Source organism: Lissotriton vulgaris, chromosome 5 (assembly GCF_964263255.1).
Source record: "Lissotriton vulgaris chromosome 5, aLisVul1.2, whole genome shotgun sequence".
Classification (NCBI taxonomy): domain Eukaryota; kingdom Metazoa; phylum Chordata; class Amphibia; order Caudata; family Salamandridae; genus Lissotriton; species Lissotriton vulgaris.
In genome coordinates, this window is record NC_141693.1 from 325,563,511 (window position 1) to 325,590,381 (window position 26,871).

At 45.2% G+C, this 26,871-nt stretch overlaps 1 protein-coding gene across 1 annotated transcript in view; it reads right to left on the reverse strand.

Moving 5' to 3' along the window:
- MEGF6 (multiple EGF like domains 6) overlaps positions 1-26,871 on the reverse strand; it is a 1,305,820-nt gene that overhangs the window by 915,439 nt on the left and 363,510 nt on the right. The window contains exon 4 of the mRNA XM_086921560.1: positions 9,931-10,035. Coding sequence (XP_086777686.1) covers positions 9,931-10,035 — 105 coding nt within the window. The remainder of the gene's footprint in view (positions 1-9,930; positions 10,036-26,871) is intronic.

The window sequence follows — 26,871 nt, forward strand, 5'->3', positions numbered from 1 at the left end:
AGATTAGTCTGAGCCTCAAGTCCATTTGAAAGGCTATCATTGGTGTGCTGGTGCCGACTCGAGTACCGGCTCCATCTTTTGGGCAGGGGGGATGGCGTCACCTGGTGAAAACCAGGTAAAATAAGTGGGGTGACGCTGTCCACCCGCCTGGTACCCCGACTCGAGCCCTGATCAGCAGGCAACCACCAAGCATCCACTCTCTGAGTCAAACCTGTTCTGAGCAGGCAGGGAATGTCAGCAGATCTCTCAACGGAAAAGGGGATAAAGAAACAGGAAAGGACCTGGTGTTCCCAGGTCCGTACAGTTATTCCCCATACTGAAGACATTGTTTATATTTGGAGTGGGGAAACTGGCCAGAATCGGAGATTCCAGCCCTCCTGTATCTCAGCACCAAAGTAATCAGGCCCTAAGTCGGATGAAAGATGTTGACTTTTAGAAACTTAAGAGATCCAACCAGAGCGTTTCACTGTTTATTTTGAAAACATCTTTGCAATTGTACACAGCTTGCGGACACTCTATCATCTCCTAATGGAAAGGTATTCTAACAGGCTCTGCAGAACATTTGCAAACAAACAAAGAAAAGGCTTGAATAAGTCTCTCTGGGGACCAGGAAGCTAGCCCCTCACTGCTCCAAGAGAAGCAAGCCTGTCAACTTGCAGCATTTCAGAACTTGCAAAGAAACTCCAAGGGACGTGTTTGTGGTGGGGACAGGATTACATCGGCTTGGCTTTTAAGCATGTTACATCTCTGCATGTCGACTTGCATCAAATAGCGCCTGGGGCTTAGCCGTCAATCCTGTTTGTTTAAAGGTTGTTTTTATTTGTTTGAAAATGCATCTTTAGTTTCTCTACAGAAACAGTGCTTAAGAGCCAAAATCATAAAGTCACTATAAAGTTTGCTCAGTCTTTTAAACAAGCATTTACAATGCAACGGTCTCGCCTTTGCAAAAGTTAGAGCTATTGGCATTGTAAATGACAACATTTTTATTTATGTGTTCGTTTTGTAAACAGATAAATAAATGGCATTGTCATTTACAATGCCAATAGCTTAATCTCTCGCAAATGCGAGACCTATTGGCGTATTTACGCGAGTTTGAGCTATTGACTTTGCAAATAACAATGAGTTTTATTTATGTTTCAAAAACCAAAACATAATTAAAATGTCTCTCACATTGCTGTCTCTCTCACACACACTGCTGTTTATCACACTGCTGTCTTTCTTACACACAGTGCTGTCTCTCACACTGCTGTCTCTCATATACACTGCTGTCTCTCACACAGCAGGTTAACTGTGTCAGCCACCTGAGTCCTTCTCCCCTCACTGGATACATAAGTATTATGCATTTGCTTTTGTATTTATGCATCCTCATGTACCGCGATGTTATACAATTCTTGTTTCTTTTCCTTTGTGTATGTAAAGCGCTCTGATACTCACTGGTCTAACAAGCGCTATATAAAACTTTACAAATAAAAATAAACTAATAAGTTTCTGTAAAAATTGATATTTCATGATTACAGAAAATTATAAATAGGTGATAATGTATGCCTGCAAAGGTGCTACACTTGCGTTTTTGGATCTTGTTTGTGCCGTCTCCCCTCTCAAATTCACCATTGTTGGTTCTTTCATTACTTACACTGAAATATTTATGACACACTTTCACCAAGTTTTGCTTTTCTAAACCGCCCACCTAAAATCTCAAAACAACAAGTCCGACAATACAAAATGCTTTTCTTTGAAAAAGATAGCACTGGCTGAAGGTAATCACACACATGAAGAGGGGGAAAGGCTTACTATTTCCTGCTGTCAGCAGTTTGATCCCGCCTTACCATGACATAGTGTTGCTGCACAGGGAAACCAAATAATTTCAGTGCAAAAAGTAGGTCTTAGTTTTCAGACAGGCTTCAGGTAGTTTTAGGATAGTTTCTTTTGCCTTCTTTAAGATGTTACTTTTTTTAAACGTATATTGTTACATGGATGTTGTAACTTCTTTGTCGTAGGCGTGATTGTCTTCCTAAGAGTCACTCATAAGGTATTTAATTGTCACACATAAGCATAGTGAAAACACGGAAATGTCACATATAAGCTATCAGCAAACTTGGCAGCTATGACTGCATAGTGTGCGGGGGTTTTGCCCAAGCCATCGTCTGTAAGTAAATACATTCGAAAAGAATAAGTCTTTTCAGAGCCAATATATTTGCATTGATAATAAATTCAGAATCTGAATGGTGATGATTAATTGCCGCAGGCATTTGTACAAGGATTGGCCTACTTCCCACTGAGATCCAGTGTTATGCTGGTGAGTCAGTCTTTTACGAATAGGAATGTTCATGTGGATTATTAAATCCGGTGTACTGATACCATGGTCGTAAGAGCAAAAAATGCTGGGGGTCTTGGAAAAAAATGCTAGAGGTGCCACCCGCACACACCCGACATGATACAATCGGGATTGCCGCTGTATTCATCCTCAGGCCGCTGTGCATTCCACCTGTATAACGTGAGTCGTGGCGTTTAACCCAATGAATTAGTTTGCAAAGAGAAATTCTCCCTCAGCCACGGTGCGGTGCGTGGGACCTGTACCACATATAATAATGAACTCGATATGTTTGTGTATAAAAGGTTTCCTCATGGAGGGAGGGGTGTGTCAGCTGGCATGCGAGCGCTGTGCATTACGTTTCCGCTCCGTGCCGGGTGGCCGCCCCTTGTCGTAGCTGCCTGTACCAGCGGCAGGCCTTTGTGTGGAGCCGCAGCGAGCTGGGCCGGCTACCATTGGTCAAGAGCCGAGCTCAACCTCTTCCTGGTCCACGCTGGTGCATATTATTCACGAGGCCGCCCTGGGTGTGAGGGGCCTGCCGCCTCTCCTGGAAGGAGGACTCCGCCGTTGTCAGCACCGAGGCTCTGCCGGGCGATGGCCATGTCTGTCAGCGCCGATGAGGAGGAGTACGATTCGGAGCAAGAGCAGATGAGAGCCGCCCCCCCCCCCCCCCGGCCTCTTTGTGTCCTGAGCTGTGCGGGGCAGTGTGAGAAAGCGCTGCTGGCGGTGTGTTACTAGAAAGCTGCTGGGACGTGTGAGTGAGGGGGTCATGGGGAAGCGTGGGGCACCATTGCGTGCCTCCATTACTTGCCCGTGCGGAATACTACAGATAGAACGGGCTGCCTTCAGACTCGAAGCCCAGCATGGGCGAGGCGGCGTTCAACCAGCAGCTCTGGTAACCATGTGTGTGCCCACAAGAGAGCCTCACTGTGCTATGAGCACTCGGGTTGTGTATCATGCAGGTTCCTTAACCTGAACTATTTAGCTTCATTGAGTGCACAGGCATGTTCCACTGTGCGTTATTTACAAATGAAGTGGCCGAATGGGATGAACTGGCGTAGTTTATCAGCTCTGGGAAAGAATGGGAGATAGTACAAGCGCTCGGAACAAGCACCTGACTTGCTGCTGGCATAAAAGGTTCCTTATCTTCTTTATGGGGCCATCTGGACCTATAAAGAAGATAAGAAACCTTTTATGCCAGCAGTAAGTCAAGTAAGTCAGTCTGAAAAGGACAGGGCTTGAAGAGAAAGATGGAACGTCACTAGGACCTCTTCTCCAATGGCTGGCCATCGTTTTGCATGAACGGTGATGCCAGCCAATGGAAAAGAGGGGCAGGGCTTAACCTCACTAGTGAAAATCCCTCTATGTCATTAAATCTCGCCAGCTCGACTGCGCATGTGCGCAGTCTTTCGCAGGCCGAGACCTAAAAAACAAGTGTGCGGGATCTCTGGGTTTTCCTTCACAATGCTTACCATCTTTTTATAGACAGCATCCTGGTGGGAAATCTATTGCTTTCATGGTGCTCCTGCCCAGCCTACTGTCCACTATGGTGTAACTAACTTTCTAGTAGTACAATAATCCGTGCTGCTAAGCCAGACCAAGGACCTCTGCTACCTAACCAGTTCAGTCGGTGTCTAGTCTGCATTCAAACAAAAAAAAGATCAATTATTTCATATTCCCTATCAAGTGATTGTTGATTTAGGATATGAATGGCTCAACGCTGTCTAAAACAAGCTACTCTGGCCTGTGAGTGAAACTGCAGCACTTCCCTCCTAACGCAAACTCCAGTCTAATGTTTCTAACAGCCGCGAATCGAAATGCCATTTGTGCTGAGGACGACCTAATCTACCACAAGGTATAGGGTTTCATGTGATAATTTCAAGTTAATTCGCCCAGTTTGGATTTCTTTAAAGTGTTGTATTTGGTTTGCAAAAATATCTTTCCTGTAATCACTTTAGGTGACCTAAGGGTTTTTTTCTTGGACCTTACACCGTCTTAAGGCCAATAAGTACAGTCGTTAGTGTGTCGTATCCCACAAAGGAACAGCCTTACAACTGTTTTAGGATTACCTTAAATCAGAACAAAACCTGCATAATCCTGTCCTCCTTTCTAGCTTTAAGACCGTTTCAAGCCTGTATTATGCCAGGGAAAATATTTATAAATCAGACTTTTATAGTTGCTTAAATGTTGCTTAACCTTTTACGTGTTTTCTTTTCTTCTATTATTTGGGTGAGTCTTCTGTAAACTCTTCTCCAGCTCTGCTTATTTCCCTCACAGGACTTTGGCTGAACTCCTATTTGTGAGCTTAATACAGTCCATTGCATTGTCCAGGTCTTTCTCTTTTGTAGGCTGACACAGTCTGTTGCTCTCTTCCCTCCCGCATCCAGAGGCTGACCTCATACCCACTGTGACTTGTGTTTGCCCGACACAACCAGTTCCGGTCCACCTGCCTGCTGCCACTTTCTATGCTCCATTTCCTGCCTGTCACTAATTCCTCTGTGCCCCTGACTATATCGTCTCCTCTCTTCTTGCCCAAGGCCACTATCTCATCCCTCCCAGCCATTTTCTATAAGCAATTCTAAAGTATGCCTTCTGCTACCCAACTCCCTCCCCCCTGTGTAACAAACAGACCCAAGACTAAGTGAAGGATAGAGAGAGGACAGTGCTGGTATTGTATTAACACAACAGTTGTTTCTTAGAGAGGTCTGGGTGGTAGTTTCTTCTCCCACTGGTAGAGTAGCAATTCTACTTTGTAACAGAAATGCTTGCACACTTTACAAAATACAAAAACTCATTTTTTTGGGCCAGTTTGTGGTTATAATACAGTAAAATGTACCACCTGAAATTCAACACCATCACATCACATCGGGAGAAAATGACAAATTCTGCATATTTTCGAAAACTACTAAATTATTCAATTTTCCGCAGCCGGAAACACAATACACAAAAAAGTGTTTATGGGCATGTGGAGGAGAGAAGAGGGCTTGGGTAAGATCTCCTCCTCTTCACATGGCCTCTTCATGGCTAGAGGCAGTAGTCAAAATCTAGGATCTGAAATGCAGTCTATGTAAAAGAAGTGGACTGAAAAGAGGCAGATATATAGATGATTTGTTTTTCCAGCAAGGGGCATCTGACCTTGGTCTTTAATTGGAATCATACTTTACACAGACGGTATTGTACTGAGCAGAAAACAAACTTGGCATCTACAAACATGTTATTAACAGATGTGCCTATTTTATTCTGTACATCCTAGAGTGTTTTCAATGTCATTTCTATTCTGTGTTTCCAATTTGGGCATCTGAAAATCCTCCCTGCATTAGGAAACAGAACATTAGCACTGCACTGTACAAGGTCTATTTACTAGGGCTCTTCAGATTCGAGCCATAAGACCTTAAAATGAGATGCCCAACATTTAAGTTTCCTCTCTATGCTGCTCTCTTGAACTATTTGTTGTTAGGAAAACAGTGTAAGAGAAATAACCACAGCTTAGATAGTATCTGCAATATAAACAAGATTTTACAAGAGTAGTCAATCAGTTAAAATCCTTTATTTCTAAGAAATCAATTCTTGCAGAAATATTGCATAGACTTCATCTGACATGCACAATTACAAGCATCATAAAATCCACACATAACACTTAATTTGATTAATCTTTTAGCACATATCATCAGCCTGAAGCAAACGTACATACAATATAACATTTTTTATTTCTTCACGATAAAGACTCAATTAAGGGCCATAACATTAACGCATACCAATTAAGAACATTAAAGATATCATTAATATCCCAAGACTTATAATTCATTTAAGCAAGTAAAACATTGCAAAGTGCAAGGTGCAGGGCCATACTTTCTTAGAAGGGGAAATATATCACCCTAGCCCAGCTACTCGTTTCACCAACTGGAGCAATGTATAGTGCAGCATTCGACCCGACCCCACTTTCGCATACCTGTTAGCAGCATTTAGAAAGAATGGCAATAGCCCAAAGCATACATCTCATTTTGCCAACCGATATTATAAAGTACAGTATGCAGTACAACTATCACAACCCCAGGCCTCCCCTTCGAGCAGCCTCCTAGCGTATTTGGAATCGGTTGTCAAATAATAAAAGGAAGCCTCTATCCACTAGGGGAAACACATCCTACCCTCAGTGAATCAGCCTGAGTCAACTGACAGGAAATGGCCTTAGGGGGAGTTTACAATCTTCTGCAAGAATTGACCAGTAGCAATAACTACATCCTGAAACCTGAGACCACACACAGGTTAAGTCCCTCATCAAGTGTTCAAGTGCCATATGTTATAAAAAAAACGGGGAAGAGAAACTCCCTACTTTCCTCAAGGAAGAGTACATAGTCCAACTTTCCTTAAGGAAGAGTACTCAGTCCAACTAACTGAGTACTTACAACCCCACCGGAAAGAGCACTGGCCCAGGTTCTCCATAATTTTCAATTGAAGACCTGGCATCCAACATATAGAGTCAATGCCAATCTTTAAATGCAACATTTCATATCTCAAGGACCTATTCAGGATTTTATATAGATATGGAAAATATTCCATACTTTCCGGGAGAGTAAGGAAGAGACTCTGGGTCTAGCAAGCGCACTTTAAAACTTTTCAAATGATATCAAATCAATACTTTCTTTCCTGAATGCCGAGACCTGTGCAACATGGCTGATGCCCAGTGGAGCGGCTAGACAGCTAAAGAGGAGATTGGCACTAGTTTTCCCCCTTGACCGTCACCTACTCAGCCGGTCATCGGTCACAGTTCCCCCTCGTCTCCCTCCTTCGATTTCTCACAACATTGTTTTGTTTACTATACCCTACCTTCCTCTTGTAAATGAAGTAACCTGCAATGCAACGATCCTAAATGTAAAGCGCTCTGACGTATGTATGTACCCTCAGGGGTCTAGTTCGCGCTGTTTAAAACTTTATAAATAAATAAATAAGAATAGCGATTCAAGGAAATAAAACAGCAATCACTGTCAACTAAAGTTGGTTGACCTAATACTACAAGAATAAAGTTTACATGAAAACCAAAGAGGGAATTATTCTTTCCACCTTGACTGAAGTACACTTAAGTGTTTAAGGTGTTTGGCCATAAATTCTTGGTATTGGCATCCTCTGGGCATAACTGAACACCAGGGTCAACAAATGAAAGTTGACCTGTAAACGTTTGCAAGTGTCTGGAACAGTATAGCTTCTTCCCTATATGTTTTTTTTAGTTTTGTTCTGTTTAAACTAAAAAGCACTTTAGATTGTGAATAACGTGGGAAGTGTAGTAAATCAATATATAGAAAAAACTGTGGCTGTGGAATGGCATATTACCAAAGGCCTGGGCCGTCATGTCATAGGATACGTGTGGTCTATACGTCTTTGTGAGCAATATTAGTGACATGGTTTTTCTGTATTTTTACACGAAGAAGCCCTCCCCAAGAGGTCGTGTGCCCAAGAGCTCCAGAGAAGAACTACTCAGCCAAGAGAATGTTTGCCAGAAGATCTGCATGGGAATATCTGGAGATCCATCATTATAAATGCCTCTTGCCTCTGACATGACCACCTTCCCAGTGATTTAACTATGAGTGTACCTCAGAACACAACATTCCAAAGTACACCGAGAGAATGGTATCCTTTCGTTAATGCATTAATTCATTCAATTTGGAAAATACATCATTTATTTAAGCGCTGTACATGCAAATGATTCTGGTAGGCTTCAACATAGATACTTAAATCAACTCAGATGCATACGACCTGTAAACTGACTGATCTGGTAGCCTTGAGGTTAACCCAAGTTTCAATTTGACTATGTATTTGTGTGCATCTAGGATAGACCTGTTGAATGGACGGCTGGATGTGCCCTAAGGTCCTTTCTTGCTGTCATGTTTGATAATCACATGATTCAGATTTATATCAACACTTTTAAATGAAGTCTGGAGCTAAAGAATAGTTTTACTTCTAATAGTTTTTAGAGAGATAAATAAACTGAGCTTAAGAGGTCATTAGTGCTCTGACATTTTATAAGGGTGTGGTACCAGAATATTGTATTCGGAATATTGTACGACTTAAATACCATACACTAAATATTGTTTAAAATATAGACTCATTGTAGTTAATAATGTCAAAGGTACAACTAATGGAAAAATATTTTTCAAATAATATTTAGGCCACAACAGGTGATGTTTCTGACAATGATATTCTGACGTACGAATCTCGTGGACAATTTACTGGGTATGATGAAATAAGGTCCTCTGGCTCCATGAAAGCACAATCGTTTGGGACCTATGGTTTTAACTACAAAGGTATAATAATATAATTATTATGAGAGTAATAAGCCTTAATTTCACTGGAAAGTTTTTCAATGAAATTGAATGTTTGAATAATAATGCAGTTTAAAATTTACTGGTAAAGCGAATTGATATACAGTTCTTTAAATGCCACTTAAAAAGTACGAAAAATATTAGACTCCTACATATCAGTGTGTGGGCTAAACTACTCAAAAGAACATTCCTAGTTAACAAATGCAGATGAATGTATGTACAACATATGTGCTTGCTCACATATAGCTTCATGTGCCTAAGAGTTTAACCATCACACTGCACATGCACAATGATGCTCAACAACCCACTGTAAAACAAGTGAGACATAAAAAACAATGATAAATGGACTGGAGTACACGGATGAAGCCAATAAGGGACACTGGACTGTCTAGTGGGCAGTGATACTGCTTTAAGGGATCTTAGGCCATGTTCTCGGTTTGATTAAAAAGACCCCTTAAGACAATCCTCCCCACTGTTTGTGTACAAAAAATCTTAAAATAAACTGCTAATTGTCAGTAAAGAAACATCTCAATCGAAAACTTCAAATTTTCTTCACTATGCAGGGTGCACTGGTGATGGAGATGGTGGGAATGTGTTAGAAACAGGGACATGTGAACACATGTGTTGTTGGAGTCCTTAAGCTGGTCATTTTTTTCTCCCTGTCTTTGTGTGAGAGCATTCTGTTGTGAAACACTGTGTCTCTTGTTCAGGGTATAAGATTTGACCCACGGGACTTGACCCTGGGGTCGCTCTCCATGAAGCTGAGGTTTGTATTTGCCTCTTTCCCTGGTTAAAAGCTAATCACCTCGGCTGGTCATTTAAAAAAAAAAAAAAAAGATGGACATTTTAATGACCCATCAATATTCTCAAAACAGGGCTGGACAGATGCTAGTGAAGTGTTGATTTTCTGTCATAAACAGATAAAATACAGAAAAAGTATTCCCCTGTCATGACGTTTCCACTGCAAAAGCCGACGGGTACTAAACTACAAGGCCACGGGTTCCAGCCCTGCACATGGTGGTCCCTCCCAAGAGGCTACAGTTATCACCTGTCCTACTGGTCCAGCCCAGCATCTGCACCACTTCCCCTTCAAGCATCAAATTCCTAAAGTGTAACCAACGTCTGACAGATGTGCCTAACAGATGCGTGTGACATTTGAACTCTGCATGCTCAACAGTTCAACAGAGGTGAAGAGTGACCATTGGGCAACAAGCCAACTACGAATCTGTGTATGTTTTATTTGCCAGACAGACTGCCTGTATTCCCAGATCTTTGAAGACATTTGGAATGTGAAATGTTGCTCACCATACTGGCACCGGGGACCCTGGAACCCAGCGGGGCAATGACATAGCTGAGAGGATCCGCCAACGCATTCTCCCCCGTTGAAGCACACTCCATTGCTGCAAGACGCTGCAAACAGGAAGAAATGCAGACATTAGTAAAGAAAGAACGCAAAGTGTGGAACAAAACATCACAAGGAGCATCTCCGGGTTTAATCCCACACAAAACAAGATTTGCTTCAACATGCAAGGGCTTCTGGTCTGGAAGTTCTCTAACTTTCATAAGTTTGCGGTTCCTTGCATCCCGACTACTACATAAAAGGGATAGGAAACCAGAGGGCATCTGGATTCCCCACTCGACACATGGAGCACATATAATATACCCCCTCCTGCAAATATGGAAACAATGTTTGTGCGTTCGCGCCTTAACTCAAGTGGGGTAGAGGAGAGCCTGGATACCCATTTGCTGCAAGGTAATTGCCCCAGACCTACCAGAAGCCACTTGGGCAGCTGGAGAACTCTTGAGGTGCATGAACGTGTCATGTCAATGTGCTTTAACATGTTGAGACAAAATGCAATGTATGCAACCTAGCACATTGTAGAGGCGATCCATTATTCAGACTATCACCTACCTACGAATTCACAATCCTTTCAGCCAATCTTATAGCCCAATGTTCAAAGCACTCATTCCTCCACACTCTATCGAGTGGATATTGTGTATTTGAGCAGCTATGTGTTATTCCTTTGACACAAGATATTTGTTTAGAGCAAAACAAGCAGAGAGTCAGAACCCTTTGCGAAGAAACAAGAGTATTTGCTTATCAGCACTAACAGACACACATAAGGGGGTTGACACTACAAGGTTTCAACTACCGCAACTTGAAGGCTGGCTAGAGGGGCTTTTTGTTGGGAGGTTTCTTATTAGAAATATGATAATGTCACATATAGAAACATGTAACTGGCAACATCACAGAGCAGACCGGAAACATGTGAAAGATGGATGCTAATACCAGTTGTTTTTTTTTTAACAGATTTTTGGGCATTTGACTGTAAGATACATTGTGCTGCTAAGTCAAGCTATGTGATTTCTCAATCTCATCAAATGTTAAAGATGTACCATAAGCATGAAAAGTGTCATGAAGAATAACCCACCAACCCTCCCCCCCCCCCTCCCACCCGGATATTCCCTGAACTCTGTCAATTCCTATATGGGTCTTGAAGCGTGGTTCTCATTTGTGAGCAGCTCTCCACATCTGTAATTTTGATCGTGGGTCTCTATGGAGTTCCACCTGTGTATCTCTGGCTTCCATTTTTCTCCTAGGGAAGAGTAGTTGTAAACAATGGCAGCGATTCTACGGGGTACCAGGCATCTCCCCTGCCATTGAAGGGCCAGGTTTGTCAAAGAATCTACTAATGTCTCCCAAGCTCTAGCTGTGTCTAGGGAGCCTTGCCCTCGTGTGGCATGTCGGAGCAGGATTATGCTCTGGTAACCTGCCCATCTCTCAAGTTCCTGTCTCCAGATCGCCACTCGGAGTCCCCTTAGAGCCTTCCAGTTCCTAGTGATCTCTCGCTTTGCTAAGACAAGGGAAACGCCCTGAAATTGACTTGTAGTTTTAGATTTAGCTGAATCCGGGAACTAAACCAAACCAAGCAGTGCTCTGATGTACACGGGACCTCTCTTTCTATTGCCTCAGCCATGACTCCAGTATTTCCCTCATAGTCCCTGAGCTCTGGACAACTCCAGAATGTGTAGAAGTTCAGCTCCTACTTACCCACATCTTAGACATAGTGACCCCTCCATTACAAAGTGTCTTTATATTCTACAAGGGACACACCCTATGTAGTTTGTATAAGTTGATGAGTTTAAACCTCGCATTCCTCGCAACCTTGGGAATCCTGCCTAATATGTGCACCCAGTCCTCTTCTGTTATGTGGATCCCCAGGTCCTCCTCCCACCTGGTTCTAAGGAAGTTCAGGGATAATAGCACACCTTCTGTAATTCTTCTACACAGGCCTTAAAGGTCCCTGAAACAGGTACAAGGTATTGGCAACTTTTAGAAAAGGGAGGTGTTCCATCATTCCCGTCCTCCAATGTCTGCAAATCGGTGTCGTCTCCACCCCATGGAGAAGGAAGAAGCCCCAAGGTAGGTCAGGTGCCATGCAGAATTCTCCAAATGGGAGGAGCACCTCAGCCTCATAGAGGTCAACAACTTTCACCACGCCAGCTGTTATCCAGTCCCCCCATGTGGGAGTACTTCTGAAAGTGTCAGTGATATGTCGAGGGATTAGGGGATTGACACGCGTGTTTTCTGCAGGCATCTAGTTCAACAGCGCCGCAGTACTCTGAACTCCATAGTATCACCTGTGTTAGGGCTCTTGAGCCTGATGAGGACTCCAGCCATTTGGTATAGGTTTGGTACTAAGGGGCCCATTTCCCACCCAGGGATGAATTTGCCCGCCAGCCATTGCGTCAGTCACTGGAGCTGCGCTGCAAGATAATAGGTCTCGAAGTTGGGAACTACCACTCCTCCGTCTCATACCTGTCTCTGTAGCATGGAAATGGCCACTCGTCCGCGGCCCGAGTTCCAGATAAAAGTCATAAGGACAGTGTATAACTCCCTAAATGTCACTCTGGGTATCCACACGGGGACTACTACAAAGAAATAGAGTAAGCGGGGAGGGCTATCATTTTGAGTAGGGCGGCGCAGCTCGCCACTGATAGAGAGTTTTCCAAAACTTGATGCTCGATCTGAGCACTCGAATAGCCTTTCCTCACATTTTCATCTAGTAAGTCATTGGAGTCATGATAAATCTGTACTCCGAGGTATTGTAGGCAGTGGGGTTGCAATTGTAATGTCGTCTGTCCCTCTGGCGGTTCATAGGCCACTGTCGTGGGTAACAGGAAGGATTTCTGCCAGCTGACCCTTAGTCTAGACAGGGACCCAAACCACTCCAGGAGGTCTCGGGCTCTCTCAAGGACCATTGTCGTATCATGTAAGAAGATCAATAGGTCATCTGCGTATAGGGCAATGTGATGGGTTTGGGTGCCCACCGTTATGGCCTGGTATTGCATGGGTACACCAGTTTTCTCCGTTGCCTTATGAAACTAGGAAGATGTCTCTCTTTGCTAGGAGAGGTATGCTTCCTTTTGTATGATTGGAAAACAGGCAGTTGTAGACATTGATAGGGAAATGAGCTTGAAGTGAGTAGGAACTATTGGGATCTAAGTAACTCTAATTTAATGTTTAATGCTACATAGTTCCAACACATTAGAGTGTACTAGATGGCCTCTGAATGTTATTGTTTAACTGATAGCTTCCAGACATTTACACTGTATTCTGTTCCTGCCTATCCCTTCTACCAAGCAGCATTCTTTCAGACATGGCTGGTACATAACATGTGTATTTGTAAAGTGCACGTTCACCCGTAGGTATCTTGGTGCTGAATAACAGATGTTTATTTTTACCCAACTCAATGGTACTCATTTTATCGACCTTACATGGATGAAAAGCTGAGTGGAGCCACCGGGATTTGAACCTGTGACCATGAGATCGAATGCAGGCCCCTGCATTGGAGGTATTAGTCCACTAAGCCACCAGACCCGGGCCAGGTGATGGCCGTGGGGTGGTGGGGCAGGGGAAGTCGACATACAACGGGATACGGAAAATAAAATAAATAAAATGACTTACCTTGCGCTCGTCACATCGCTGTGCAAGGTAATTGGTTTATTTATTTATTTATTTATTTATTTATTTATTTATTTATTTATTTATTTTCCTTATCTCGTCATATGTGGATCCGTCTGCCCCACTGCTCTTACCTGCCCCGGCCGCACCTGCATTTTTTCCTTTACCACCCACAATCCACCTACTGTAGATTCTCTACAATTTTTATTAAACTTCATTCACTGATGGAGAGCAGGGCGCCAGGTTAGACTGAAACGTAGCTTGTAAGAGGGCGAGGAAATAGACCATCAACAGAGAGGTCCCTGCAATGCAAATCACTCTGAACGACTGGGGCATCATGCATTGCTCCTTGCTCTCTTGTGATCACCTGGAAAATTACTTTGTCATTAATGCAGCAGGGCCTCGTCAGAATTCACACAGGAAAAATATGAACCTGACAACCTTTCCAGAAGACCTGGCTTGATTATTTGCCTTTAGTTGATGAGAGCGAACAAAGGGTAAAAAAGGGTAAAAAACATGTGGCACTTCTTTTGTGTGGCAATAATAACACTGCTTCACTCAAAAGAGGGACCTGCATAAACCAGTGTTAAAAGATCACTTAGAAGTTATAGTGGAACCTACTGACAAAAAATCCTAAAGTAGTAAATTCTAAATTTTTAATTATTTGCTCAACCACAAGTATGTTCCAACGTGAACTGTACCCACAAGTGAGTCCAACGTGGCTGGAGTACTCCTCTGATTATTGTGATAAGGGGTACCTTCGTGACAAAACACTATTTGCAATTTATAAAGATTTAGATGCAAGAAATAAAACACTACACAATTTCAAATCACATCACATCACATCTTAAGAATGTGGCTGGATATAAATCTAGTTTAAGAGGTTTCCATACAGCAATTCGATTTTCAGTGCTTTCCAAATGCTGCTTTTCGAGCTATTCTTCCTGAACAGACGGCAAACTGTTTGCTCTCCATTGAGAGTATTTTTTAACATAAATGGAGATTTACAAGCAGATGGTGAATTGAAAATGGCCATGCATCATTGAATCCTAGTTACTGCACCAAATTGCCACATAAAGCGTGGTCTTGGCAGGGGCTTAGGTTCAGGTAATTTGTTTGGGGTGATGCACCCCCCCCCCCTAATAAATACATCTAGTGATAAGCAGTTGGGTCCAAGTGCTTTCAGTAGAGATATGATGAGGTGTGTGCAATATTTCACCAGGAATTGTACACACACGGACAAAAACGGGCCCACACTCTCTCCCTCTACCTGTTTAGAATTGTTGGTTATTTCACAAAATAAGGTGTTTTTTCTCAGTTAGTCCTCCTACCAATCCACCTTCCTCTCCCTTTCCACCGCCCCTTAAGCCTCTCTTGCGCGCCCTGCTTTTTGTGCAATGAATGTATTTTAATATTATGTGCCAGCCTGATTGTTGGAAAATCTGAAGCTCACCCCTCCCCCACCCCGCATCTAACTGACCAAACTACGCCCCTGCGTCTTGATCCCAATGCGCGAGCCTGCTCCGAAGCAGGCGTTCCAAGGCAATCGCATACATTTCGGCATGTAGTTTGAGTGCTACAGATTTGAACCTGTGGACTGGCCGCTGCACTCGCGGGTGCTCCCATATAGCGCCTCAGTTACATCCCATTGATTGAACAGCTGTTTACTTAGAATCTTGGGTGGCATCTTAATCTCAATCTAGCCCTTCTGAGTAACTGAAAGCATATGGCCACTGGTACATTTTCACGTGACAGGCAGGCCCCATGTCAGAATCTTGAACAAGCACAATAAGACCTCATTATTATCTTTTTTAATGTCTGGCTTGCCAGAGCAGATATCAGCATCAAGTGCTGCTACCAGTTCTTTAAAATATGCATGAAGTGTAATTTGCCTGTACCCAAATTAATATATCTCTCTCACCTCATGATGTTGACTTTATTGATGTATCCTTCTACCTCCTAGGGAGTGCTTGCATTGCAATCCACGAGGCTCTATTTTAAACTACAAAAGTAAACCGAATCATCACAAATTTAATTCTTTATCTCACTGATGTACTGTATGCAAAAAACAATAACTTTTAGGTCTCGCTGAGCCAGCGCATGCGCTACTCAGAGAGACATTTAGTAGGTGAGTTTAGAAAGTGCTACTGGCTGGCCTAGCGCTTGCGTTCACGCGAGCAGCCGCCATCTGTCTCCTCCGTCACAGATTTTACCTTTTGGCGCTGCTGCGTGCACACCACACCACAGGAGGGCTTCCTATGTGTGCCTGGCTTTGCCTCTCTCTGTGTCCTATCTCTGTTTCTTTTCAGAAGTGTGTTCCCGGCTTTGCCTCGCTCTGCTGCTGCAAGCGCACTACACCACATGATTGCTTCCTACGTGTGCCCGGCTTTGCCTCGCTCTGCTGCTGCTGGGCGCGCTGTGCGCGAACCACACCACATGAGTGCTTCCTACGTGTGCCTGGCTTTGCCTCGCTCCGCTGCTGCGCGCGCACCACACCACATGAGGGCTTTCTACGTGCGCCCGGCTTTGCCTCGCTCTGTCTCCAATCTCTGTTTCTTTTCAGATGTGTGTGCCCGGCTTTGCCTCGCTCTGCTGCTGCGTGCGCACCACACTACATGAGTGCTTCCTACGTGTGCCAGGCTTTGCCTCGCTCTGTTTCCTATCTCCGTTTCTTTTCAGATGTCACTCTTCCTGTGGATCTGGCTATCCCTCCTGGTGACCGTGGGAGTCAGTCTTTCTTCCATCGCCCCCGTCCATGTCTTTTCTCCCTTACCTCACAACACTCTTGCTCCATGCCACATCTTCCTTGCATGGATCCCCACTCTAAATTCCCTCCATCATTCTGTGCCAAACTATTTCCATCTGAGCATCCCGCACCATATGTCCTTCACTGCTGGCGCCCATCTCAAGGTACATTGTGCTGTCTATGTTGACCTTGGCGCCTCTTGGTCTAACTGTGCACAAGTTCTTTCACCCCCCTCAGCAGGTCTCTCTTTCTCATGTCCAATTCTGAGGTCCTTCATTTGTTACCCGCTGCCACTCCTGCTCCAGCCGCTCTCTGACCTCAAGCACCTTCTGTCAGGCTCACTCTTGGGCCACAGTCCCAGTGCTTAAGTCCCCTTTACTTGGTGTCTCGCTGTGTTGTTCTCTCACCCACAAGTCTGTCCAACCCTCCTCCTCATGGCTTCACCACGGACATCACCTCGCACAAGCAACTTTCTCCCCCCTTTCATGATGGTGCCTCTAATCTCATTTAGTCTCCTACAAATCACAGTGTGTATCGTGCCTGACAATGTCTCGCACTCACCAGCCACTTGCATATCTCCAACCATCCCACTGCTATCTCACTACTTCACTTCCGGCGTGGGAGGGGGGTGACCTTGGAACAGAAACAATGGCATTTCTTCTGGTATTCACTGGCAGTGGACAAGCAGTATTGTGAAAAGACATCAAACAGAGGACACCAACACCTCTCCTACAACCATTCATTCAACCTTGGCACACCCCGAAAAGCACCAGCACTTGGATCTGACCTGCATGTGAGGTCACAAGAAACTAAGCCACAAACATGAAACCTTTTTATGTAACAGGCAGGGCGGCTGCAAGTGCATTAGCAAGGTGTGAAAACACCAGAAGCAAGGTTCATATTAAAATACACCCGGATCATATCTGCAAATGGTCGAACATGAAACAGGGCCTCGTCCATTTACTGAGCGGAATGGAGGAGAAAGGAAACATTTGCAGTATTGTATAAGTCACATCTAGAATATTTGCGTCACATCTACAATACTTTTTGCTTGTGTCCGCACATACAATGCATTCTCGCTCAAATGCATTTATACAAAAAAAACATGCACACCATTTTAATAAACAAGCATTGGCATAGCCATAGGTCTCGCCTTTGGGACCTTATAAGTGTTCAGCCATGCAACAGTTAATGTTGTTGCAGTAAGGATATTGTGCTGCATAACTAAATACTTATAAGGTCCCAAAGGTGAGACAACTGAAATGCCAGAAACCGGTCCCCGGTAGCTTGTCTCCTTCCCAGTATAAGAATTGGCTTGGTAGTTTGGTTTGCCCTGTTCCCATCATGCACTGGGACAGGAACAGACTAATTTGCATATAGCCAGGTTCTGAAGCTGGGATGGTGCAGTGAGCTAAAAAACGGTGATGGATCAAGCCCTGATCTCTTGACTGGGTAGGAGTATTCTGCATCATTCAGAAACTCTGTCCATAACCTTTTCCAAAATTGAGACCTATTGGCTATGCCAATGCTTGTTTGTTTTTGATTTCGGTTTCGATGCTGCATGCTTCTTTTAATGATTTAGTCAGGACTGAAATGGAAACCGAACTTACTGGATTTTTTAATGCATATGTTTTTTGGAGGCTATTATTATATCTGTTTTATGCTCACAGAATAGCCAAGTCATTCTCGCTGGTGTGGTGGTATTCTCTGAGCCAAACTCTCCTCATTCCCCGTTCTACCCTGCCCTAACTATTCCTTCAAAGGCGCCGAATATGCCTGGGACCCCCTTCCATGTACAAGGCGAACGCAAGAGAGGAGGTCGACATGGAATCTCTCTATTCCACTCTGATGGTTCTATCTCTTGATTGATGATTTTGCGGATATGATGTCATAAAAAGAAATATGAGACTACCTGGAATCTAAGGTATTACAACAACTGGCAGGAGACAGCCAAACTGGGCTCCTGGTCATCATCTACTGGTAATATCTCAATGTATCTATACATATGTTATCCTTCGCGATGGTGAAACCACAAGAACGTAAACCACCACCACTGAAGCCTCAATCAGCACCACCGCTGAAGCCACAATCCCCACCACTGCTGAAGCCACGATCAACACCACAGCTGAAGCCAAGATAAACACCACCCCTGAAGAGACGATCACAACCACCGCTGAAGCCACAATCACCACCATCCCTGAAGCCACGATCACCACCACCGCTGAAGCCACAATCACCACCACCTCTGAAGCCAAGATCACCACAACAGCTGAAGCCACAATCACCCCCACCCCTGAAGCCAAGAGCACCACCACGGCTGAAGCCACAATCACCACCATCCCTGAAGCCACGATCACCACCACCGCTGAAGCCACAATCACCACCATCCCTGAAGACAAGATCACCACCACCGCTGAAGCCACAATCCCCACCACCCCTGAAGCCACGATCACTACCACCGCTGAAGCCTCAATAAACACCACCCCTGAAGCCACGATCACCACCACCGCTGAAACCACAATCACCACCACCCCTGAAGCCAAGATTACCACCACTGCTGAAGCCACAATCACCACCACCCCTGAAGCCACGATCACCACCACCGTTGAAGCCAAAATCACCACAATCCCTGAAGCCATGATCACCACCACCGCTGAAGCCACAATCACCACCACCCCTGAAGCCATGATCACCACCACCGCTGAAGCGACAATCACCACCACCCCTGAAGCCACGATCACTACCACCACTGAAGCCTCAATAACCACCACCCCTGAAGCCTCAATCCCCACCATCGCTGAAGACTCGATCACCACCACCACCGCTGAAGCCTCAATCACCTCCACTGCTGAAGCCAAGATAACCACCACCCCTGAAGTCACGATCACCACCACCGCTGAAGCCTCAATCACCACCACCGCTGAAGCCAAGATAACCACCACCCCTGAAGCCACGATCACCACCCCATAAGCTACGATCATCACCACCGCTGAAGCCACGATCACCACCACCCCTGAAGCCACGAGCACCACCACCGCTGAAGACTCGATGACCACAAATCCCCTGAACCCACAATCGCCACCACCCCTGAAGCCACGATCACCACCACCCCTGAAACCACGATTACCACCACCGCTAAAGACTCGATCACCACCACCGCTGAAGACTCGATCACCACCACCGCTGAAGACTCGATCACCACCACCGCTGAAGCCATGATGACCACCACTCCTGAAGCCACAATCAACACCACCACTGAAGTCACGATCACCACCACAGGTGAAGCTACGACCACCACCACCCCATAAGTTTGGATATATTTCTGAACAGTCCCTTTTTTGTATGAATGGTTTTGCATTTTATGCTTTTTAAAGCAGCCCCAGCTTATAGGTTCAATATTATAACACGCGTTATTATTTAGCTCTTCCTCCTCTTGTCTGAGAAGGTCAGAAGAGGTCCTATTTTAAAAGTATATTTTGTGTGAAATGACGGGATTGGTTTCGTGTCACTTCATTTGTCTGAGTACTTGCGGCGGGGGTGCCATTCTTTCACCCGGTGCAGATATTCAATGTTCAGCATTCCACTTACTAGCATAGTAGGATAATAAGAAACAGATTTTGAATGTTTAAAACCCTTCCCTGTTTTCAAGGCAAGATCTTCATCTGCCAAAACCTGTTTAAGGGGCTGATGTTCTGCTTCCAGAATTCAAGCACATCTTCAAATTTCATATGAACTTTGCTCTTTTTTATTTCCCCAGAAGCTTTATTCTGAATTCCTTTGTGTTAGATAAAAGCACTGCCCATGTTATGGAAGTAGTCGAGCCTGTCCACTTGAATGTTCCTGGAACACTATGCTTGTATTATAAGAATATTGAATAGTAAAAGCTGGCTCTTGATACATCTCTTGTACATGATCAGCCTTCGAAAAATGTTTTCCTCTTTCCCTGATCTAATCCCCACTTTCTGCAGAGCTAATGTCGATTTTTTTTATTATTTCCTAAACTCTCACTCCAGTATATTCCATTCGGCAGTACAAGTGAATGCTCTCCCACTTACTGGTGCACAGGCCAGTGTTTTGTGCATCCCTGTAAAAAACAAGTTGAAGGGCCCTGACCCAGAGTGCATGGTTTCAGTCCCAGCTTCCCAGCTTAACCAAACTGGTGACCCTGGGCAACTACCTTTCTTCACTCTGCCTCTTGTGTTTTGTTGATCGTCAAAGCTGAGAGCACCTCCAAATAATTCAGGAAACACACTGTAAAAAAATGGGTATGGTTTGATTGGCCATAATGTTGCTCCATCTAGAACAAAAATAAATGCCTCTATTAGAAGACACAAACCATCTGATTCCCTCACTAATAAATTGTCATCAGTGCAGCCGCGGGACAGTATTCATTAATGTACTACAGTGGCCCCTGCTGTGAAGCATATCGCTTGTGTAGGGGCGCCACGCTGCCTCACGGCCTCATCAAGAAGCTGGCCTGGGGAAATTGTCCTTCCTCCCACCTCTGACAGTGCTGCAGGAGCACAGCATAGAAGAGGGCACGTGACTGGCTAGGGTAGGGCACCTGTCAGACATAAGACCCAGACAGAAATCTAAGTTCAAGCTGTCTGAAACGGGATGCCTGGTGGGCAGATTCTTGTATTTTCTGGAATAATCAAGTTCCTTTTCAGATGAGATTTCTCAGAAACCTCCCCTTTTTCAGTATACTCCTCCAAGGGAGTTGGTTTGGAATGCAGATAAACAAAAAGAAGTACACAAGGAGGTAAACGTCTATGTTGTTAAAGGGAAAGAGTTTAGAAGTGTGCAAAGAAAGACCAAGCAGGCCCACACTTTCTTGTAAATTGAATAAATAGCCTGGTTTAGAAACAGGATTGGATGAGCTAGTGCGCAGAAGATAAAATGCTGTTTGCGCCTTTCTCTTTCTCGTGACGTCTGTCACATGGAGGGAAATCAGAGATTGTGTTAAAAATACTGCTGCCCTTCCGTGGTTTAAATGAAGGATTGCATTTCATATTTGATATCTTACACATTCAGTGTTTTAAATGGAAATAAAGAAGTGCAGGTGCTCAGTCTTTAGAAGTGCAGGTACTGGCTACCTGTCCATAATACCTACTGTCTTTTATTCCCTCTGACATAGATAGATTAGGTCCATGCGTTTTTTCCTAGACCACAAAAGTTCAAACGTTAGTTTCAGGGGCTTTCTAAGGCACTGTAGTGTTGCTTCTTGTCACACTTTTCTGTCTGTTGCCTCCGCCTAATTTTGGGTTCTGAAATTCTGTTGGAAGAGACCCTCTGGTGACAAAAGCCCTCCTAAATACATTATGGCATCTTTATTATCAGCTGAACCTTTATGTGCGATTAAATGTCTTTTTCTACCTCTCTAATGGCAAACACATACAATAACACCTTTACTCTCGTGCTATTCAAAAAAACCTGAAGCAAATCCAAAAATAACCAGAAACGGAGCCAAAAACCAGAGAATATAGTTTTGCAAAGGGGTCACGGGTGCATGGAAAGTGATTAAGTATGTGTGAGGCAAAGCCTGTCGCCGACTGCTAAATCGCCCATTAAATCTTTAGAAATTATTAAAACGCCAGTCCTGAATCCAGAAGTTAAGAAAATCAAGAAACAGGTTAATATCTGTCAAACAAGCCACCTGAATGCCAAACACAATTGTCAGTGAAGGCCAATATACTGTCAGGGAAATGTTTAAAGGTGTTATTTGGCTCAGTAAAAATTATACTGTGTGAGACCTAGCATCCTAGACCTCAATGCCCAATCTACCCAGTTATGCATAAGCATGCACCGTTCCATAGAGAAACAGGCAGAGTGCCATCTTACCCATACAGATTAAGCCAGCGCCCACACCATGTTCAAACAATAAGCTTGATGCCTTCTGAAAGCATATAATGCTAAAAGAGCCAGCCCAGTGCTGACCCAAAACATTGAGCCCACTGGCAACACATACAGAAGAAACGACCCTGTGCCATACCAGTAAATACTAAACATTCCCAGTGCCAACTTAAAGGATATAGAAAGAATCCAGTGGACACCTGACGAATGCCACATGAATCCATAAGCAACCCAACACACATACAGAGGGAGTACAGTGATTACAAAATGCATAAAAAATAGGCGGAGAGGTAGTGCAATATGGGGAGCGGCGGTATATCCTACAATTTGAATGGGAGCTCAGTTTACGCAGGCACTCATTTGACACCGTGCAACTTGTGGTGCATCTGTGGGCTTTTATAATGGTATTTAGAATGAGTACCGGAGGAGTCCCGTGGTCACCCAGGGCATAAAACTAGATCAAATACCTACCTCACATAAAATTTGGTATATTCCTCTCCTCGCTCATACATCATGAATTCAGTGTACATAGCATTGAGGGGAAACAACCTTTACCACGCAGTCATTACCACGCAATACCGCTGAATCACTGGTTAACAAACAGCTGACCAGGTTCTTAGAAGTCAACGAGATATGGCATCCCAATCAGACGGAGTTTAGAGCCCAGCATTCAACAGAATCGGCTCTACTGTACACGACAGATACCATTCGTACTGCCCTAGACCAAGGAAAGAAGGCCGTCCTGATTTTATTAGATCTGTCGGCGGCCTTCGACACGGTCTCCCATGCCATCCTATTAGATCGGCTAAAAACATCTGGCGTGAAGGGGACGGTACTAGAGTGGTTGGAAAATTACCTAAGGGACAGGAGACAGGTGGTAACCCTGGGGGAATTTACCTCCACGGAAAAACATCAGACGATGGGAGTACCCCAGGGGTCCAGCCTTAGTCCGACATTATTTAGTGTCTACACTGCGCCCCTGATCAAACTAATATCATCCTTTGGCATAGATGTAGTAGCATACGCCGATGATACTCAGTTAATACTGGTTACGGATAGGGACAACCAGTCATGGGAAGAAACATTCAAGGAATGTTTAACTGCCACCTTCGATTGGATGCGGAAGAATCACCTAAAATGTAATACAGGAAAAACAGAGATCATTCCGCTAGGCCCTAATAATGACTTTATTCCCAGGCAATGGTGGCCAGAAAGGGCAGAAATACCGCCTCATACCACCATAGTTGCTCGGAACCTGGGGGTCACGTTTGATTCCAATCTTGCCTTCAAGCAGCAGGCAATAAAAGTGGCAGGAATGTGCTTTGGCTTAATTAAAAGCCTGAGGAAATTCTTTGATATACTCCCATTAGAGGCGAGGAAAACTGTTGCAGTAGCGCTGATAACGTCGCGCTTAGATTATTGCAACAGTTTGTATGCTGGCACAAATAAAGAAGTAACTTACAGGCTGCAGCTAGTGCAAAGCGCCGCTGCCAGATTGGTGCTAAAATGGCCAAAAAGATCGTCAGCCTCAGGGGCATTAAAAGCTCTTCATTGGCTTCCCATTGTAAAAAGGATCCTTTTCAAAGTTCTGATTATAACATTTCGAGCAATGCACAAAATAGGACCACTATATCTACAGAAAAAAATTAAGAGATACTGCCCAACCAGAAGCCTACGATCATCAAATTCCAATACTTTGGTGGTTCCTAGGTTTCGTTTAAAAACCCGTGGAGGAAAGCCCCTGGCAGTACTGGGTGCAAAGGCTTGGAATACTCTGCCTCCTGCCCTGAGAACTCTGGATAAAGAAACAGAGTTCCGCAAAGAATTAAAAACTTGGATATTCAAACTGCAAGATAGCATGGCCAGAACTCTAGTTTGATGCATGCCTTTGTTTTTGGTACAACTCTGAGTCACTTTGTCATCTGGTAAGTTGCCGGAGGTAGCGCCTAGATGCTCCATTGGAGCGATTGCTGCGCGATATAAATAAAATTTTACATTACAATACATTACATTACCAAGCATGCCGCTACAACAAAAATGTAAGTATATATCAGGTAAGTGAAACTCAGATTTCCCTCATACAATAACATTGAAATTCAGCAGTTAAAGTGACCTGAGCAAACTATAACTTACACCCCTGCAATGCACTGCTTATTACCTCACATATTACACCACTCATGACATGGTCAGTGACATCACTGATGGCATCAATGGTGACATCTCAAATGACATGACTGATTACATCATCCAGTGATTGTGAGTGTTTTCTAAACATTTGAGTGTCAAAAATATATGCTACAGTACTATAAAATTTAAATTAGTATACTTTGTGCACTACTAATGAGTGATACTATTTTTAGCATATATTATGTGAGTGGCTGTGTGTGTGTGTGTCTATCTGTGTGTGAGGGTGTGTCTGAGTGGCTCTATGGGTCTGTGAGTGGGTGCATGGGTGAATGTATGGGTGTATAAGTGGGTGTGTGAGTACCTGTGAGGGTAGGTGAGTGTCTGTTTTACCAGATATCAAAAAGGGCTCTGTCTGGACCAAGAGCTACCTTTCTGCCAAATTATTGTAATTCAGTCCAGCAGTTCGTGCTGTAGTCGTGTCTAAAATCTCTATGGGAAATTGCATGGGGAAAAAGAGTTTTGGGCCACCCCACTTTTTTCACAGCTGCCACAGGACAAATCACCCCGAAACTTTCAACACTGCAGCTGAACTGAGCGTTGTATTGAGTTTGAAAATTTAGTGAAGATTCGTCAAACTGCCACAAAGTTATTGGCAAAACAAAAAATAATTCTTCCTATGGAAACTAGATCCTCACTGTAACTACCTACTGATGACCAGTAATATATATATATATGTGTATATACAAAAAAAAGTATATTCACTGAAAAACCCAAAGGTTAAAGTAACATTATAGTTAGGTGAAAAGTTCAGTAACAACATAAAATTTTTAACAACTGATATTCACCAGTAAATCTTAAAATGGGGGAGGTATCACCAGCACGCAACGGGGGTCCCGCACGGAAGGACTTTACCAGCCTGACCTTCTGCCACGGCGCTCGTTGCTACCGAGCGCAGCAGCACAGACCGGGACTCGGGACCCGGGGGAGAGGACTACAGCCCCCAGCGCTCTCAGCGGCCGTAAGCCGTGAACTGTGAGTTGGCACCAGGCGGCGCATATAGTGCAGCAACACCCCCGGCAGAGCGGGGGAGGTATCACCAGCACGCAACGGGGGTCCCGCATGGAAGGACTTTACCAGCCTGACCTTCTGCCGCGGCGCTCGTTGCTACCGAGCGCAGCAGCACAGACCGGGACTCGGGACCCGGGGGAGAGGACTACAGCCCCCAGCGCTCTCAGCGGCCGGAAGCCGCGAACTGTGAGTTGGCGCCAGGCGGCGCATATAGTGCAGCAACACCCCCGGCAGAGCGGGGGAGGTATCACCAGCACGCAACGGGGGTCCCGCACGGAAGGACTTTACCAGCCTGACCTTCTGCCACGGCGCTCGTTGCTACCGAGCGCAGCAGCACAGACCGGGACTCGGGACCCGGGGGAGAGGACTACAGCCCCCAGCGCTCTCAGCGGCCAGAAGCCGCAAACTGTGAGTTGGCGCCAGGCGGTGCATATAGTGCAGCAACACCCCCGGCAGAGCGGGGGAGGTATCACCGGCACGCAACGGGGGTCCCGCACGGATGGACTTTACCAGCCTGACCTTCTGCCACGGCGCTCGTTGCTACCGAGCGCAGCAGCACAGACCAGGACTCGGGACCCGGGGGAGAGGACTACAGCCCCCAGCGCTCTCAGCGGCCGGAAGCCGCGAACTGTGAGTTGGCGCCAGGCGGCGCATATAGTGCAGCAACACCCCCGGCAGAGCGGGGGAGGTATCACCAGCACGCAACGGGGGTCCCGCACGGAAGGACTTTACCAGCCTGACCTTCTGCCACGGCGCTCGTTGCTACCGAGCGCAGCAGCACAGACCGGGACTCGGGACCCGGGGGAGAGGACTACAGCCCCCAGCGCTCTCAGCGGCCGGAAGCCGCGAACTGTGAGTTGGCGCCAGGCGGCGCATATAGAGCAGCAACACCCCCGGCAGAGCGGGGGAGGTATCACCAGCACGCAACGGTGGTCCCGCACGGAAGGACTTTACCAGCCTGACCTTCTGCCACGGCGCTCGTTGCTACCGAGCGCAGCAGCACAGACCGGGACTCGGGACCCGGGGGAGAGGACTACAGCCCCCAGCGCTCTCAGCGGCCGGAAGCCGCGAACTGTGAGTTGGCGCCAGGCGGCGCATATAGTGCAGCAACACCCCCCGCGACGCGGGAGCCCTCTTTGGCCCTCAATGGCCGGAAGAGGATGGGACGGGCCACGGACCCTGGCCCCAAGGTCCCAGGACAATCAAGTAAGACTTTGCATCAATTATAACTGACTATTATTAACCCGTGTGTGGTTGGTTAGCTGTTGTGTGATATTGGGATAACACACCTTGCCTGTCAATAGCCAATATGCCCACAATTACCACGGACCCAGCAGCATCGGGCCTGCGAACTATGGATAACTTTCTAGTAAAAAAAGTTACGCAAATTAATAATGAGCGTAGGGCATCACTGGGCAGCAAAAGTGTTCCCCCTGTCATGGATAGCGTGCCTAATGAGATCACTGAATGTCTGGAAGGCACCCCA